Source organism: Chanodichthys erythropterus, chromosome 18 (assembly GCF_024489055.1).
Source record: "Chanodichthys erythropterus isolate Z2021 chromosome 18, ASM2448905v1, whole genome shotgun sequence".
NCBI lineage: Eukaryota > Metazoa > Chordata > Actinopteri > Cypriniformes > Xenocyprididae > Chanodichthys > Chanodichthys erythropterus.
The window spans coordinates 36,465,657-36,485,045 of record NC_090238.1 but is presented as its reverse complement, the minus strand read 5'-3'; the positions used below and the strand labels follow the sequence as shown (position 1 = coordinate 36,485,045).

At 38.9% G+C, this 19,389-nt stretch overlaps 1 protein-coding gene across 1 annotated transcript in view; it reads left to right on the top strand.

Annotated features, from left to right (window-relative positions):
• Positions 1–12,445, top strand: part of LOC137006529 (cytolytic toxin-alpha-like) — a 41,336-nt gene extending 28,891 nt beyond the window's left edge. Inside the window, exons 2-4 of the mRNA XM_067367363.1 lie at positions 8,198–9,904; positions 11,918–12,012; positions 12,122–12,445. Coding sequence (XP_067223464.1) covers positions 8,198–9,904; positions 11,918–12,012; positions 12,122–12,445 — 2,126 coding nt within the window. The remainder of the gene's footprint in view (positions 1–8,197; positions 9,905–11,917; positions 12,013–12,121) is intronic.
• The last annotated feature ends 6,944 nt before the right edge of the window (positions 12,446–19,389 follow it).

Below are 19,389 nucleotides of genomic sequence, written 5' to 3'. Positions count from 1 at the left end.
TCTCACTATCCTCAATTAAAGTTTGGATGCGTGTCTCTAATTCTGAGATTCTCTCTGTCAGCCTGACAATATCCCTGCATTTATCACATGTGTAAGTCTCACTGCTGACAGAAAGAGCTAAGCTGTACATGTTGCATTTACTACACATGATAATCGTCGGACATGACTGACCGTGTGTTTGATGAACGCCGTCCGAAAAACTGCAACGCACACGGGACTCGCTGGCTGGATGTCTCGGTCGCTTGCCGGTGCCTGGGGCGAGGGTGATGTGCGGGACGCTGTACCTCGCGGTGGATCGATGAATGCCGGGCAGCAACGTCTCCACAGCTTCCCGATCTGGCGAGGACAGATCAGAATAACATACATCGGATAAATCCGCCATTCAATCGACAAGGAAGGTTGGTTTAGAGGAAAAAAAGAAAGTAGACGGTAGCTAGCAGGCTATGGCTAACACTAGGTGATTACGCTGGTGGATTGCTAGTAATAAATCGTTCCGTTTAGTAATACTATGCAATAGGTTAAGTAATCTAGTGAAAAATAAGAAAGTTATATTATGCGAATAGGAATAAAGAGAAGGATTTAGGATAATCTCCACGAAGCTCCGAGCGTAGATCAGACAGCTGGCAGGCAGCAGCGTTGAGCAGCGTTGAACCGGAAACCGGAAACAGTGCAAGTCCTTCAGGAGACATCTATAATGTCTCGTATAGATGGAGCTGAAACAACTTTACTCACTACTCTCTATTTCTTCCACTGCTCTGTGCAGGTAATTGTTTTTGTATTTAAGAATTTACTATTTTGTAGAACATGTTGTTTTACGAAAAAAAAATGTTATTTCTAGTCATTTTATTCTGTTTAATATAAAGTGGATGATTATTATATCTTATATTTAATATATTATAATATTTCTGTCTATGCATATTACTATCTGATATTGAAATCTACTATACGATCACAAAGCATTTAATTTAAGAAGCCAAATTGTTTATTGTTATATTGATAGCAGCAGAGCTAGAGAGAACTGCTGTGGATGGAGCTGAAACAACTTTACTCACTACTCTCTATTTCTTCCACTGCTCTGTGCAGGACAAATAAATACTGTGATCATCCGTATTCTGAGTTGCGTGTTAATGAAGGGTGAGACAAGACGGGCCAGAGAAAAACCAAAGAGGGTTACATTGGTGCCGTGACTCAGGACTTCAATCAAGGTGGTCGAAGATCATCCGACATCGGACCGGCAGGCCTGTCATCATTCTTCACTGCACGGGACCTTCAGCTAAGATTTTAATAGTTGTCCCTGGACTTTAAAAAAAAAAAAAAAAAAACCTGGGAAGAGACTTTTGAATGGACAATTTGAAGTGGTTTAATATTTTTATTGACTCCAGGTATCATAATAGAATATAGTGTACACAATTTTTGTTTTCTCTTTTTCTCTTTTTTTTTTTAAATATTTTTTCACTCCTATTAGTTGATTATGGACAACACAAGGTTGACGGGATCTCAGTATCTAGAAACTCCAGTTAGTTTTGGTCGAGGGAGAGGTCTGTTAGCGACACCAATTCCCTTTCCAGACATTAGCCCTAGCTCTGTTATGTGTGGTGCCAACAATGGGTTAGAAGCGAACACATTTCCTGCCCCAAATGTCAATGAGAACGCAGCTCATGTAAATTTTAGCAGTTCTGTAAATACGCAGCCCATTAGTACATCAACTCCAATCCTTACCAGTGACATGATGAGTCAGATGGGTAACATAGTGCAGCAAGTAGGCCTGCAACTGGCGGACAGTATACTTGCACATTTGAATTTGCACAGTCAAACAGAAGTTACATCTAAGCATACTCAAAACAACCACAATAGTAGATACACGCCTGACCAGAACTCCATGTCAAGTGCATCGCAGATTCAAGTAGTTCTTCTCAGAGAGAAGTTAAAGATCCTCCAATTTTCAGAGGTGACGCATCAGATGAGTGGGTGGAGCTCATGAAAAACTTCATAAGAAAGGGGTTCCTGCCTACTGAAGAGCAGGGGGAAGAAATTTTAATCCACTTGAGAGGCAAAGCCAAAGATGTTGTTAAAGTGGGGATGTTGTCTAGCGGATTAGATATCAGAACAAATCCTGTTGCAATCTACACCCTATTACGGAAGCATTTCAGTTGCCAACAGTATTCTCCTGTCCCTTTGCAAGATTTCTACACCACTCTTCCAGAACCTCAGGAGGATCCCTTTGATTACTGGTTACGCCTGAACCATACTGCTGACATCACAGCTGAGTGTCTAAAACAACAAGGGAAGGTGCTAGACAACCAATTGATTGAAGTCACACGCATGTTCATTAGGAATTGTCCAAACTCAGATCTAGCGCTGACATTTCGTTCAAAAACCATTGACAAATGGACGGCTCATGAAGTACAAGAGATCCTGAACGAGTATCATTCACAGAAATGTCTCAGAGCTGCTGGACAAGGAAATAGACAGATTGAATGTGAGAAGAAAATCGCTATGAATGAGATGCGTGTAAGTTCTAGCCCATTCCCAGTGAAAGCTGAACAGGATTCACTTCAGTCAAAACCGTCAGAAAACATGGCTCTGGAAAAAGTGATCAATATGCTGGAGAGAGTTCTGATGAATAATAGTGGTAATGCGCAGGCGAGCAAGGAGTATAGAAAGAGAAGCACCATGTCTAGAATTCCAGGCTTGAATAATACACCATGCTTAGTGTGCAAGGACACCTCACATTCTGCTTTTACTCACTGTAGAGACAAATTCAGTCTAATCTGCAGTGTACTGAGGAACCCTTACCACACAGATCCAACAAAGAGATGAAGCGTGTCTTGAATGATTTGAACCTTGGTGAACTTGATTTAGAGTCATGTGAAGTGTCATCCCTCTGGAAAGACAAGTTGTTGCACATCATTGAGAAGTACGAGTCAGTTTTCTCAAGAGACAAAATGGAGTGCGGAGAAGCCAAAGGCGTTATCCATCGAATTAATTTAACTGATGACAGACCCTTCCGTTTCCCATATAGGCGTATACCGCCAAGCCAGTATGCTAAACTGAGGACAGCGTTAAATGAGATGGAGGAGAAAGGTAGAGCAGTGGTAGAGATAGTGACTATGCTTCCCCTCTCGTACTAGTTTGGAAGAAAAATGGCGATCTCAGGATCTGCACTGATTTTAGATGGTTAAACGCGAGGACTGTCAGAGACGCCTACCCTTTGCCACACCAGTCTGATGTGTTAGCTGCATTGGGAGGAAACACCTTCTTCTCAACCATGGATCTTACCTCAGGGTATTATAATGTTCCCCTAGAAGAAGAACATAAAAAGTACACTGCATTCTCTTCACCATTTGGACTCCATGAGTACAATAGGCTTCCTCAGGGTCTTTCTAATAGCCCAGCCACTTTCATGAGAATGATGATGTCTATCTTTGGAGGTAAGAATTTTAGCAGCGTTCTCTGTTACCTTGATGATTTGATGGTGTTTGCCCCTTCTGAGTCTGTAGCCCTCCAACGTCTCGAAATGGTTCTCTTGCGCTTGTCACATCACAACCTGAAGTTGGCTCCAAAGAAATGTTGTTTCTTGCGACGATCTGTGAAATTTCTTGGGCACATTGTGTGTGAAGAAGGGATTAAGACTGATCCTGGTAAAGTTGAGGCAATTAACGATATTCAAGCTTCTGATTTGATGGAACCTGATGGAAAAACACCATGTCAAAAAAAGATCAGGTCCTTTCTTGGAATGGTTCTGTACTATCAACATTTTATTGAAGGATGTTCAGCAAAAGCTAAGCCTTTATTCAAGTTGACATCAGGCTCAGTCAAACAGACTCCTGTCACAAAAGGACGTAGACCAAGAAAGAAAATTAGTTACCTCAAACTTTCCCCAGCTGACTGGACGGCTGATTGTGAAGAAGCTTTGCACACCCTAAAACTGGAACTGACTAAAAATGTGACGCTGGCTCATCCAGACTTTGACCGACCTTTCATTTTGGCTGTTGATGCATCTTTCGATGGAGTGGGAGCTGTATTGTCGCAGGTTCTGCCAGGTGAAGAAATTGCCAGACCTGTAGCCTTTGCAAGTAGAACTCTGTCTCGCTCACAAATGAACTATCCAGCTCACAGATTAGAGTTCTTTGCCTTAAAGTGGGCTATCTGTGAAAAGTTTAGCCATTGGCTGAGAGGACGGCACTTTACGGCATGGACCGACAATAATCCTCTTACATATATCCTGACTAAACCCCGACTTGATGCATGTGAGCAGCGATGGGTGGCAAAACTTGCTTCCTACAGTTTTGATTTGAAGTATGTCCCAGGAACAAAAAATGTTGTTGCGGATGCTTTGAGCCGTGAGCCATTTGTCCAGTCTTGCATAGGACATCGCCTTATCACTGAACCGTACTTATCTCTCTTGAAGGATGTCAGTGGTATAGTTGACGACACTGTCCAAGATGCTTTCAAGTGCACAAGTAACGATCAGGTGGTGCAGAAGGATGGCAAAGGTTCATGTGACCCAACCAGTGATACACTCTTGCCTTCAGGTTCTTCTGGGAGCCAGGAAGTTTCTGTGGTGTTAGCAGCACACACTACTGGGGATTTGAGTGAAGTATTGGGGTCAGTGCCAGCCATCTCACAACCACATCAGTTTAGCCCCCCTTTGCAGCACAGCAACATTGTGAATGAACAGGAGAAGGACAGCACCTTGTGTTGGATTCTGTACTATATTGAAAGACGTCGGAAACCATCTAAGAGAGAACAAAAAGAGGAATCCACAAGTGTGCGGAAACTGTTGAAACACCATGATAAACTTGTTGTCCGTGATGGTGTGCTGTATAAGGTGAAAAGAGATCCAAAGCTAAACAAGAAAGTCTACCTGTTTGTTGTACCTGCTTCATTAAAAGCGCAAGTTCTCCATGGAATCCATGATACGGCGGGTCATCAAGGACGTAGCAGGACACTGTCATTGGCGAGACAAAGATTCTTCTGGATTGGAATGAAAAAAGATATTGATGATTATGTGAAGAATTGTCATCGATGTGTGGTTGGTAAAACCTCAGAACCCAATGCTTGTGCTCCATTAGAAAGTATCCGAACATCTGAACCGCTCGAGCTGGTCTGCATCGACTTTTGGTCAGCAGAGGTCAAAGAAGGAAAGTCTGTAGATGTGCTGATTGTGACGGATCATTTTACAAAAATGGCCCATGCGTTTCCATGCCAGAATCAGTCGGCCAAACAAGTTGCAAAAAGACTCTGGAATGACTTCTTTCTAGTTTATGGTTTCCCCAAAAGAATTCATTCTGACCAGGGGGCGAATTTCGAGAGCAAGCTAATCAAGGAACTATTGACCATGGCGGGTGTAGACAAGTCCCACACAACACCGTACCACCCAATGGGGAACGGCATTGCTGAGAGGTTCAATAGGACTCTTGGTAGCATGATCAGGACATTGCCCCCTAAAGCAAAGGCAAAATGGCCGCAGATGTTGCAGCAACTTACCTTCTGTTACAACTGCACTGAACATGAAACAACGGGTTTTGCACCATTCTTTCTTATGTTTGGCAGAGTTCCTCGTCTCCCAATTGACATTCTGTTTCAAAATGTGCTTTCAAATGAGAATGTGGTGGATTACAAAGATTTTGTGTCCAAGCTGAAGAAAGATTTGCGTGAAGCAGCACACATAGCAAGGATGCACACTCTGAAAGAACAGGAACGGCATGGCAGACTTTACAACAGAAAGGTGAAGGGCTGTCCTCTGGCTGTTGGTTGCGAACAGAGGTGAAAAAGGTAGAAGAAAAGTTTCTGACAAATGGGATTCATCTCCGTATGAAGTCATTGCTGTGTGTCCTGATATCAATGTTTACAGGATTCGAGAAATCAACTCAGACAAAGTGAGAGTGGTCCATAGAAATCTTTTGTTACCTGTGAACTTCCTACCAGGTGATGAACCTCAGGAATCAGATCAAAAGGACAATGATGTGAATGATGAAATTGAAGTTCAAGGAGATGGAATTGACCATGACGACAGAACTGCAAACTGGATATTAAGTAATCCTAATGATTTTGCTGAAGAGGATGTTCATACAATCCATACAGATTCACTTGATGCGTCAGATTGTGTGTCAGTGATGCTGGACTCTGCAAGTGGTGGTGCTGGGAACCTGAATGACCGAAGTGATGTCAGAATGGAAATTGATGTCGAAAGAAGTGATCAAAATGTAACAAATGATTTTGATTTACCTGAAGTGGAAGGTCAAGATTCTGACTCGACTCATGGAGAGCAATTCACAAATGACGTCATAAAGGAACCTGTGGTGTGCACACAGCCAAGACATGTTGAGGCTGCTAGATTTGGCAGAGTCATTAAGCCAACTAAAAGACTGATTTGTGAAATGAACAAACAACACATAGACAGTCCAGACTCTACAGTGAGTTCTTTTGTTTATTTAGTTAAAAGCATTTTCACATAAAAATGTTACATTTGATTTCATGCTAAGTTGAGAACACAAAAAAGAAGCTGATTGATACAGAGATTAGAAATCAAAGGAGTTATTATGTTAAGAAATTTTGAGATGTAACAGGTATCTCGTTAGTCTACTTTCAGACTGGGGTTAGGCGCCACCCTTGACTGTAGGTACTTCTTATGGAAGAATCTTTTGATTGACAGATAATCCTACTCAGTGCACAGTTTTTCTTCTCTTCTTTAGTAATTGGAAACATGAAGTGTGAGTTCCATATCTGTTTTTCTCTTTATCTTTCTTCACTGTTGGTTTTTCTTGTTATGGTATTTCCACATTAAGCAGGATTTAAGGGGGGTGTATGTAACGGGATAAATATCATAGTTCAAGGGTTCTTTAAGTAAATCCTGCTGTAATGTGTTCACGCTTCCTATTGGTTGCGCTGGTGGCGCTATAGCCCACCGAGTTCGAACAATCTGCAGCAGAGCTAGAGAGAACTGCTGTGGGTGAGTCGTTTCTGCTGCAGCTCCATATTAAAAGTTAAAAATATAAGTTTCATGTCGAATGTAAGACGATGTACGAAGTAGATTGCACACATTGAACACTAGTTGACTTATAGAGTGTGTTTTCTGTTCATATTTTTGTGCATTTGGTAGTTTTATTTCCGTTTTTAATGAACCGAATCTTTACATGTGCGTCATTCCATGTGCTCCCGAACTGGTGTAATGTCTCGTATAGATGGAGCTGAAACAACTTTACTCACTATTCTCTATTTCTTCCACTGCTCTGTGCAGGTAATTGTTTTTGTATTTAAGAATTTACTATTTTGTAGAACATGTTGTTTTACGAAAAAAATGTTATTTCTAGTCATTTTATTCTGTATAATATAAAGTCGATGATTATTATATCTTATATTTAATATATTATAATATTTCTGTCTATGCATATTACTATCTGATATTGAAAACTACTATACGATCACAAAGCATTTAATTTAAGAAGCCAAATTGTTTATTGTTATATTGATAGCAGCAGAGCTAGAGAGAACTGCTGTGGATGGAGCTGAAACAACTTTACTCACTACTCTCTATTTCTTCCACTGCTCTGTGCAGGACAAATAAATACTGTGATCATCCGTATTCTGAGTTGCGTGTTAATGAAGGGTGAGACAAGACGGGCCAGAGAAAAACCAAAGAGGGTTACATAAGCAAAAAGGTTTCTGTCCTACTGTGTTTTTTCTACATTACCACAGTAAAGAATGCGAATAGTCTATAATAGGCCTAAATTCGAAAGGAAGAAACGTTTATAATCCCCTGCGTGAATGAAGATTTAGGAAAAGAAACAGATTCCATGTTCAGTGGAATAACTAATGGACTATTGTTAAATTCTCTGTTAATCAGGTGACCAGATCGCGATTCGGAAAACAGAATACGAAGCTTAAATTTATGGACTCACGCACCTCTCTCATTCTGCATGAACCAAAATGTTTCCATGGCTGCGCTGTCACATTTAATTGCTAACCTATTATTTCTTCTGTAAACAAAGATTTGTGCTTTCATATTCACGTAAATACTGGCACAGCCCTATCAGTGGGTACCGAATATACCCGGATTCTCGGTACTACCAGTACTAGAGAAATGCTGGTATCGTCACATTTTCAAAATTTCAGTACCGACTTGGTACCGAAGTACCGGTACTTTTGACAACACTATTTCATACACAACTGTTAAAGCCTATTCTCATTTCAGGTGTTACTCTGTGGGATAAGAAATCATTGAGTGAAGATTTGGACAGTCGTCCGCAGCTCATGACAGATTTGAAGTTCAGTAGCTCTGACTCGCTCTCTAGTAAATCCAGTCTCATGGATATAAGTGCTTCCCTGAAGGCCAGCTTTCTGGGGGGGCTGGTGGAGGTAGGAGGATCTGCCAAATACCTGCGTGACACCAAATCCTCAAACAATCAGTGCCGAGTTACAATGTATTATAGTGATACTTCCAGATTTGAACAGCTCACTATGACCCAACTGGGCAAGATCACCTATCCCCAGGTGTTTGACCAGAAAACTGCAACTCATGTGGTCACGGCTGTTCTGTATGGAGCTCAGGCCTTCATGGTGTTTGATCTGATGTCTTCAGAAGATGAAAGCAAGCAGGACATTGAGGGAAAACTGAATGTCATGATCAAGAAGATTCCTGAATTTTCTTTTGAGGGAGCAGGATCTGTAAAAATGACAGATGGTGAAAAGAAAACTACAGCGAATGTCAGCTGCACATTTCATGGTGACTTTCAACTTGAGCAGAACCCCACCACATACATGGAGGCCCTGAATTTGTACAAGCAGCTCCCCAATCTGCTGAAGGAGAATCCAAAGAACGCAGTTCCAATAAAAGTCTGGCTATATCCTCTTTATTTATTAGACAAAAAAGCTGCTCAGTTAGAGAGAGAAATCAGCACACGTCTGGTGTCCAACACTGCAGATATAGTGGAGGAGCTGGGAAAGGTAGAGAGGACATGCAATGATCTGTCCAGAAGAACAGAGGTAAATGTTTTCAGTGACATTCAAGAGAGGCTGCACTCATTCCAGGACTCATTTAGCATTTACAAGACAGTGTTTCAGAAGGCAGTGGCCAGGGTCTTGCCTGCTATTCGAGGAGGAGGAGAGAAGGAGGAGAAACTGGGAGATATCTTGAAAATCCACTACAGCTCCCCTTTTAATGCTGACAAGCTTAACCAGTGGTTACATGATGCAAATTCTGAACTTAACCTCTTGAGTTCTCAAACCAGGAAGTTGGAGCAGATCAAGATAGAAGACTCTGATGGTCTGAACACCATCCTCCTTGATCCTGATATTGATGTTGTGTTGTGCTTAACCTTCACGTCTCTGAAGTATGAAGACCAATATCTTTCAACCCTGAATGAGTTACTGAAAACTGATAAGTTTAAAAAGTTAGTTGGAAACAAAAATGCAACTGTAGGAAAATGGTTCAATGATCCTGACGTAATAGAAAAGATGAGAGAGAACTTAACTCGCTTCAGAGGTTTTTCAGAAGCCAATAAAGATGAAAAGAGAATCCGCTTCATTATTTCTGCTGTCTCTGATCCCTCCAATCCAGGCTCCTCTATCTATTTGTACGAAAAAGGGAATCTGACAGACAAACAGTTCCAGCCCGTGTCAAAGCCGCCCCCACCGATAGTGAAGGATGTCCAGGACCAAAGTGTGTCCCTGAAACTGCAGAAGTCTCCAAGTGGAGTAACAGTGCAGTACAGAGTAGAGTACAAGGAGGTAAAAGCAGATTCTGGAGCTTACGAACAGTGGCTTTTCATAAACACAACTAATGAAGACTTTACTCTGACTGGATTGGAATCCGGAAAGCAGTATTTGATCCGGTACAGGACAGTGGGTAAAGTGGGAGTGAGTGAAGCCAGTGAAACTGTCCGCTCCTTACCGCCTGCAGGTAAGTGTCATCCACACATATTCATGAATAATCTTTTTTCATTGGCTACATTCACACAGTCAGTGTTTGGGTTTGACAACTGTATTTAATAACAGGACAGGAGTGACTCTCAAACTGTCCCATTCACACCGTGGCTTATATACAGTATTCCAGCTGCTACTATATAATTGAACTGGCCAACTGTTATATGATAAAATATTTTAAACAACCTATAGTAATATCTAGATAAGCAAACTGCTTACCATTGGAAAATTTCACTGATTTGAATGTCTTTTACATTATTCGTCAGAAAATTTCTAATGTAAATCCTAATTGTGAATATGACAAACAAAGACATTGAAACATTAATGTGTCAATTTTCGTCATATCAAGCAAATGATAAAGAGTAAATATGTGCATATTGTGAATGTGACCTGGCTTTCATGGTAGCCTTTAAGTAATTTCACTCATCTTAGAACATTTTTCGTAATTCTCAAAGTGGGAGAGTTACCATCCTCTGATATGAACATGGTAAAACTTGTTGATTTCACTCTAGTGTGCTTTATATTGTGGTTAGGTCAGTATCATCCATTCATCCATTTGTTTATACCGCGTTCTGTAGGGTCACGGGATGGCTGGAGCTTATCCCAGCATCTCAGGCCGAAGAAAGGGAATCACCCTGGATAAGCCCTGTGATGCTCAGCAATGAGTTGATGTGTTATGGTCTGGTTTGTTACAGACCAGATGTAGTAGGACACTCTGTGCTAAAAATGCCAGAAATGCCTTTTTAGTTCCCGTCTGCCATTGAACAACTGATGTCAAGCCTCTTTTCTGTCTTCACATTAGACATGAATTTCACCTCAAACCAATATCACTTTTTAATGTAGATTTTATTCTGGCCAAAGTTTTATGTTTCCACCTTGAACATGTATTTATGTGTCTTTAATCTAGTCTCAAAACCTTTAGCTATAAGGCTTCATAGCCACAATGGTTTTGACGGAATTACACGTCATAGATTGGTTCACAAACTTTCTCTTTATGCTGATGACCTTTTAGATTTTATCATAAACCCTGCTGCCCCTCTGCTCAAAACTTTGGATATCTTAGCAAATTTAGCCAACTATCTGACTACAAGATTAATTAAAAAAAAAAAAAAAAAAAAAAAAAAAAAAGGAAAGGAAAAGAAAAGAAAAAAAGGAACTTTTTTGTTGTTGTTTTTTGTCAACTCTGAAGCTTAAAAAACTTCCATGATCACTTTTACCCTTAAAGATTGCTTCTGGTTGTTTCAGATACCTGGGGGTCTTTTTAGTGATTATAAAGGGAGTGCTCTCTGCACACTGGCTAGGCAGTAATTAATATATATGGTATATTCAGAATTTGAATAAAACTTTTGTTTTAAGGCCCATTCGTGTATAAATGTGGATTCACTTTCAAAATTGTGATGACAGACAGTGATAAACCATAAAGCACCCTCTGTGATTTCATTCTGGAACTGGGTCAGGTCCAAATGCAGGATTCTGCTGCAGTAGTTAAGACAATTGTTATTTATTATTTGTATTGACTGCCATGCCAAATCATGCATAGTGTTCTTGCTTTTCTGTTAAAATTAATGGTGGTTTGTGAACATAGACGCTTTAATAACAAAGTATTTATCCACAGCGTTTATGCTGGGACGTGTTGGTTGTTGCAAGTGACATGGAACTTGAAACTGTTTGATGGAAATCTTTAACATCCAGTCAGCCTACCTCCCACCAGCCCCTCCTGAGAAATATAAAAGGCTTTCCTGTTGTTTGACTTGCCAGACAACTACAGATGTCCATTGTAGTTCTGTTCAAAACAGTGCAGGTTTACTGAAAATGCAGTCGTGAATCAATTCAGTTATTGAATTCTGTTGTCACTATCATTATTAACAGAACAGAAAATAGAAAATTTTACCCCATTTACCACTCTAAAACAGGACTGACCACTGTATTCTGCTGCTGTGTGAATGTAGTAATTTGTAGCAGTTCTTTCACCTCTTGATTCCTTTCTCAGCACAAGATGTGACTGTGGGTGGGACAGGAGGTGCTCCATTCTCCTTTAAGAGCTTTTCCAGCAGCATTCAGAAGATCAGCATCACTTACAGTGAGGTATGTGAAGATTGTTTTCATTCCATTTTTATCTCATATTCCTGCTATTTGAATCACATTGTTTTCATTTAGTTGCTTTTTTCACATAAAATACATTTGTACCTTTTAGATGACACTGAACACAGTTGAGGTGACTTTCAACTCTGGCCAGAAGATGACAGTTGGTAATGTAGCAGGATCTAATGAACAAACACTTGAACTTGATGAATATGATAAAGTTGAAGCTGCAACACTGTGGCCAAATAGTCAAAATAACATGTGTGGGGGTTTGGAATTTATGGTTGCAAAAAACACTGGTGAAAGACAGTCATTGTCTGTTAAGTGTGATCAACTGGGTGCACCTGTGAGTGTTGATGTGAAATCTGGAAAGTGTTATGGCTTTTTGGGTAGAAGCGGAGATGAAATTGATGCTCTGGGTTTCTACTTTCTTTAAGCTCTAAGTATCTGTTGCTGAAAGTCTCCAAATATCTGAACATCTAAAAAAAATGACATCTAAACAGCAATAATATAATCATATATATCAGGGATATTCAATATGATTGGACATGATTGGTTATGATTGAAGGATTTGAATTAATCAGTGGTGTGTCAATCAGACAAATATAATATAATATTAAAATATATTAAATGGAACCATAATAAACAAATGAATTTATGAGTCAGTGAATAAACAGTGATTGTATTTGAGAATATTCTGGTAGAAAAAACTGTATTGAATCTTATTCTGTCATTTATGTCTATCGTTATATTTCTGTTCTTTATCATCTGTTTTGTTTTGTAGCTTGTACAAAATATCTTGATGTACTTGTAGAATTACAACAAAGATTTTTACTTATTTGGTCTGACACAAGCCTTTCTTGCTGTTTTGTTGTTGTTGTTGTTGTGTATTTCATGATCTTTTATTTTAGCTGCAAGTTGTTGCTCACAAATTTTCATTTTTATGTTCAAAGAAACTATATATATATATATATATTAACAGTGTGTATCAATGTGTGTCCAGGACAAAAGCCAAAGAAAATTAGGAGGTAGAAAGAGAAATGTAAAACAAACAAACAAACAAACAAACATAAATAAGGAGGGTGGAGGGGCAACCTAATGCAGGCGTCAAGCAACATGAGTTCAAAAAGTTGAACTTCATGCAAATGCGCAGCAATTTTCAAGAGCAACATCCAATAGGAGTGAAGCCTGTTAGTGGAGCTCACGTCACCGTCTCAAGACAGGACAGAGTTCTGGAGTGATTTCACTGTTTTATATGATTTGACTGTAACCACATACATGAATATAATAAAATGGTGCATGGAAAAAAAAAATGTTGACAGTCTTTGTGAGTTTGATTTATACTTGTTTGTGTTGTTAATTAGGCTATATTATGCATTGAGCAGTTTAGCACTGGTGCAGTTCATATTACAGTTTCTCCTGCATTATGTTGATTATTAAGGACAAGAAAATTGATTATTTGCTAAAGTAATTTTAGTCATTTTTGGCAATATGAGTTTAATTAGATTTGATCATCGCTAATCTGGTTAATGATTTAATGCACTGAGCACTGCTGTAGTTTATATCACAACACTCTCCAACAGCAGAATACTTTTAATTAGTGTTGTAGTCAAGGCCACCTAAACCGAGACCAAGACCAAGACCAGACCAGCATTCCTCTAATTCATCTGAAACATCCACATTTACTGCCTGAAAAATGCCTTTATTTTTAATCAATAATTATAATTACAATAGTAAGACACTCTGTTACCAATTAATTGGAATCACTAACAACAAAATGCATCTTTACACTGCAGAGGTGGAACAGAAGTTGCATCTGAATTGGTACAATTACAAATGCATATATAATGTTGAGAATTATGTTTTAAAACTAAAAGTTTGTTTATTGAACAATTTGTAAAAAAAAAAAAAAAAAAAAAAAAAAAAAAAAGTTTAAAAGTGCAATTACAATTTAATTACAATACAAGTACAATTTAAAATTTTTTTGTAAATATATCTTGAATTTTGTGGGCATTTGTATTAAAGCTGCAGTCCGCAACTTTTTTTGGTTAAAAATTATCCAAAATCAATTTTTGAGCATGTACATAACCAGCCAGTGTTCAAAACAATCTAATTATCTTGTCTCGATTCACAACAGTAATCTTGTAATAATGTTTTATAATAAAAGCGACATGGTGGATTGCATATGTAACCCCTCTACCCAGGTCCTGCTCGCCCCGCTCTGCTCGGGTCTCGAACCTGGGTCTCCGGCGTGGGAGTCGGACACTCTATAACGAGGAAACTGATGCTGCAACCTCTAGCATCAGTCGCTAGAGCATCTCTTGAGATTAGAGGAGTGAGGTTTTATTTGCACAGCGACTACTAGCTGGCCTCCGTTACACATGCAGCAGTTCCTCTGTGCGTCATTACGTCACGTCCGTAAACAAAGGAAGGAGTCCCGTCAAGAGGCTAGTCAGTGATATCATGTGAGGAAGCTGCCAGTAGCGGCACATTTATAGCCTTTTCTCACAGCAGCTGAAATAATTAAACTAATCATTTTGATGGCGGATTGTAATCCAGAAAGATCCAAATGACAATCTTCAGTGACAACTGGAGATTCAGCCGTAGTCAAAAAGCAAAAGAATTTGGACTGTTGAGTGGATACAGAAATTTAAATCTACAGGTAACGCTAATGCACACTAAATACACAGTCACGCAGTGCTGATGTTGTTAACAATAACAATTTGAGAACAATATAACAGTAATAATAATTTGCATGGTTTGGCGTGATCCGAGCTAAGCGATCGTTAGATTTAATCATCATTGGCAGCGCGATTTATTGTAGGCCTAATGCTTTTTTTTCCTCAGTTGGTCAGAACAAAAGTGGCTGAAATGTTACTTACTTGTTCAGATGACATTTTCCAGTGAAAATTCTTATATTGGTCAATGGTCATAGACGTAGAATCTGTGATTCTGAAGTACAGTATCCACCGGTGCGGTGACTGACAGCAAGCATTCGATTCATCCGCGCTGACGAGCTGAGCCGAGGCACAACACACGTACAGATAACTGTTCTGCAAATGATTGCAATCGCATGTTTTTAAACAGAGATGGTGACAAAAAGGAAAAATTGCTTACAGCAGCTTTAAATTTCTGTGACATTTGACACAATCCCTTGTTGATTTTTACCCGACACAATAGAAACCAACAAAATCTGAAATAAGTTATTGATTGCATTTAAAGCAGGAAGTGTTACATCCAATCAAATTAATGATGTTAAAAAAATCAGACAATGCAACCGCAATTTAGCGATATCCCCGCAGTAGTAGTCTTGACCGGTCTTGAAATAAAATCCAGAGTACTTTTAGTCTGAGACCTAGACAAGAGCAAGACCTTCAAAATATGGTCTTAAGACCAGTCTCGAGTACTACAACACTACTTTTATTTATTTTAAGTTTAATTAGAATGGTAATTGATTCTTTAAGTCAAATTAGAATGACATCTTAGTTTTACTGGCAATAAATATCATGTGTGATTGGGTCAAAGATGAAAAGCATCAAGCATTCCAAGCATCAAAAAAAGTGTAATAAAGCTTTAAAAAGAAAAATTCCCCCTCAGACATTGTGTCCCGTTAAACTTTATATTTTTCTGAGCAAAAAATTATGACTATCATACATTCTTTTTCTGAACATGATTTACAGAAGATGCTTACTAAAATGTCATTCAGTGTAACAATGGTTTATATACCAAAAAATCTTGTCAGGCAATTTTCCATCAAGAATCATTTGATAACAATCACACTGCAGCCCTCAAATACTAATTGAGTGTAAATGTTTATACTTTGCCAATATCCTTCAAACCACTAGGTTTACCCATTTGTCAGCATAAAGTTTTTGTTAGGAAGTGAAAATAATTTCAAATATTACTATAAAACGCTACGCATGAATGTGTTCAGTCTCCGGAAAGTGCTGGCCGAAACCGAAATTTTGGAGCCCAGACAAGAGACTATAGGCCTCTGCTTTGTACTTGCCCTGCCATCCAGTGGCGACATCTTGGCTGTAATCTTCTGTATGGAGACCAAGTGCGATGACACCTAGAGCCTTAACAATAAAGACAAAGGCACTATAAAAGTGGCTGTGTGCGTCATGTCTTTCTGCCCATCTTGTGCGACATATGTCAATCAGTGGTTTCCTCTGTCCCATAGAGTGTGCAGCCTTATGTACAACCTCCATGAGTAGTTGTTCCCTCTTTGGGCTGTAGGTGAAGAATATGATGGTAGACTTCATCTTGTCAATCATGTTGCGCACAACTGGAAGAGCACAGGAGCGTGCAATGACAAGGTGCAGGCAATGCCCATTACAGTGCATGTACACTGCTTTAGGTGCATCCTTCTTGATCAAAGCCTGGACACAACATTTTCACTGCTCATGCTGCTGGCACCATCATACCCCTGGCCTCTGCAATTACCAATCTCTATGTTGAGGTGACTCTTTATACAAGTCCATTTGAATGTCCACTGAGGAAAGCGATCTTTGTCTTTTTTAAGCTTTGGGAATTTTCCATAGCACTCATTACACCACAGCGCTAAAACAACTTCCTTGTGCAACAGTTCCTTTCAATTTAAAAGTCTCTTGTGCTTCACTGACTCATTCTCCTGTAAAGTGTTGCCGCTATCTAATGGCGTATTAATGTAATGTTCACTCAATCCATATTACTTAATGGACATATTTATATAAAATAATATTTATTGAAGAACAAATAAGCACAATTGTACAGTTCAGTCAAACATAAAGCACTAGTTATTTAAAAAAATAAATAAATAAATAGGTCACCATTTACGCTTTTATGTGGGTTTTACAAATATTTAACGAATGAAAAGGATTTTAAAGAGCTTGTGACAAAACCTCCTAACTCCATTGGATCCTCAAACTGTCAATCAAACCTCATTAATCTGCCTCACCTCCTGAATGAATTGCGCACGCAGTTTGGACATCTCTGCAATGCAAAGGTAAATAAAGATCTGATGTTTGAAAAAAACTGTATATTTTATATATATATATTTATACAACAGTTCGTAGGAGTGCTGTTATCACTGAAATATCGCATGGCTATCAGCCAATCAGATTCGAGAACCAGACAGAACTGTTGTATTGGCTGATAGCCATGTGATAGCACAGCACTCCTACGAGAACCAGACAGAAATGTTGTATAAATATATATATATATATATATTATATATATATATATATATATATATATATATATATATATATATATATATATATATATATATATATATATATATATATATAGATATATAGATATAGTTTGTACAGTATAAAAACCATTATGCCTATGGAATGTCCCCATAAAACATCATGGAAACCCAATCACATGGAAGCAGGGTCAGTGTCTCCACATGCCTCCTCCATTGACTGAAGAAGTGTTATGTTGACATATGGACAGCAATCATGCACTTTTCAGCACCATGTGGAGAAAAAAAAAAAATCCTCAATAGGGTTTAGAAATGATGAATATGGAAACAAATAGACAACAGAAAAGTTGTCCAAAAACTATAACTTCACCTTTGGCCTATTTATAGGTCTATTCTAAAGCCATGATTGTGTTAAGTAAAGCAATAAGTGTTTGTGCATGTGAGGAGTTAGTGTGAGGCACTGATCAATTAGTGTGGCATTTTGATTGGTTGTGTTTGAAAAAGGAAATCAAGATACTTCCTGTTAGATTTCTGTGTGTTACATAGAGAACTGTGTGTTGTGTTTTGCAAAAAGTGTTTTATGAAATTAGAATTATGAATTAGTGTGTGGTTTTGCAGATTTGGTGTGTGGTTCTGCTGTTTGAGTGTCAGGTTTCAAAAATCATGTGACATGAAAAGATTTTGTGTGTAAGCAGTTGGAAAAAACTGTAATATTGTTGTGGACTTTGTCCACATCACAGGCAATGTTGTCTCTTGCCAGACAAAGGGAAAAACCCTCTGGTATCCTGGATCCAGCTTTGACAACCGTCTCCACCCCTTGCTCTTCCTCGTCCTCATACTCTTCCTCCTCTATTTTTCAGATTGTTTCGATCTATTGTTGGTATCATCATTCGGCACCTGTGTCACCACTCTGAACTGGTCTATATTTCATATAGACATCATTAGAAACAATTGTGAACAATTTTGAGTCGTTGTGTGTAAACAATGACTGTGTTGTAGTTGTGCTCAACTTTTGTTGCTTGTGTTTACTGTTTTGCAACACAAGTGCATCACAGTGTGAAATGAGTTTTAGTGAGAGAGAATATATTTAGAGTTTATAAAACCAACTTTACCTAAGTAACACCACTATCAGCATAATGGTTACTGTATGTGTATGAGCCTGTACTTTTCATAACTAGCATGCATACGTTATCCGAAATACTGGTCTATTGACATTTACATCCATGTAGGTTATCAGTGAAGTTACATTTGCTAGTAATACATAGCAAACATGAAATTGTCCAGCCATGACTTCCTGTTCCACAGGAGAATAAACAGGAGGAAACACAGAGACCAAATTCTCTTAATCATTCATCACAATGAGTAAAACCAAAGAATATAGTTCTGATGTGCAGCAAAAGATTGTTGAGCTTCACAAAATAGAAAGTGGCTGTAAGAGAAAAGCTAACATATTGAAAATCCTCATTTCCACTATCAGGGAAAAAATTAAGAAGTTCCAATTAACTAAAGGACGTGTGTCTAAATCGTCCTAATGTGAAGTGAAGAGGAGAGTTTGAGTGGACAAAGACTCTCCAAGGATCACAGTTGGAGAATTGCAGAGATTAGTTGAGTCTTGAGTCTCAGAAAGCCTAAAAAAAAATAAAAAAATAAAACAGCACCTAGATCCCCACAAGTTGTTCGGGAGAGTTTCAAGAAAAATCCTCTGCTCTTATCCAGAAACAATCTCCAGCATATTCAGTGGTCAGACGCAACTTGAACTTCAAACAGGACCGGCTTCTATGGTCAGATGAAACTAAAAAAAAGAGCTTTTTGGCAGCAAAACCACCAGATGGGTTTGGTGCACACGTGGATAAAAAGTACCCAATGCCCACAATTAAATATGCTGCTGGATCTTTAATGTTGTGGGCCTATTTTTCTGCTGGAGGTCCTGGACATCTTGTTCAGATACATGGTATCATGGATTCTATCAAATACCAACAGATGAAAAATCAAAATCTGAATGCTTCTGCTAGAAATCCAATAATGGGCCATGGTTGGATCTTCCATCAGGACAATGATCCAAAACAAACATCAAAACCAACACCAAAATGGGTCACTGAACACAAAATGAAGCTTCTGCCATGGCCATCCCAGTCCCCCGACCTAAACCCTAAAGAGAATGAATGGAGTAAACTGAAGAGAAGAAG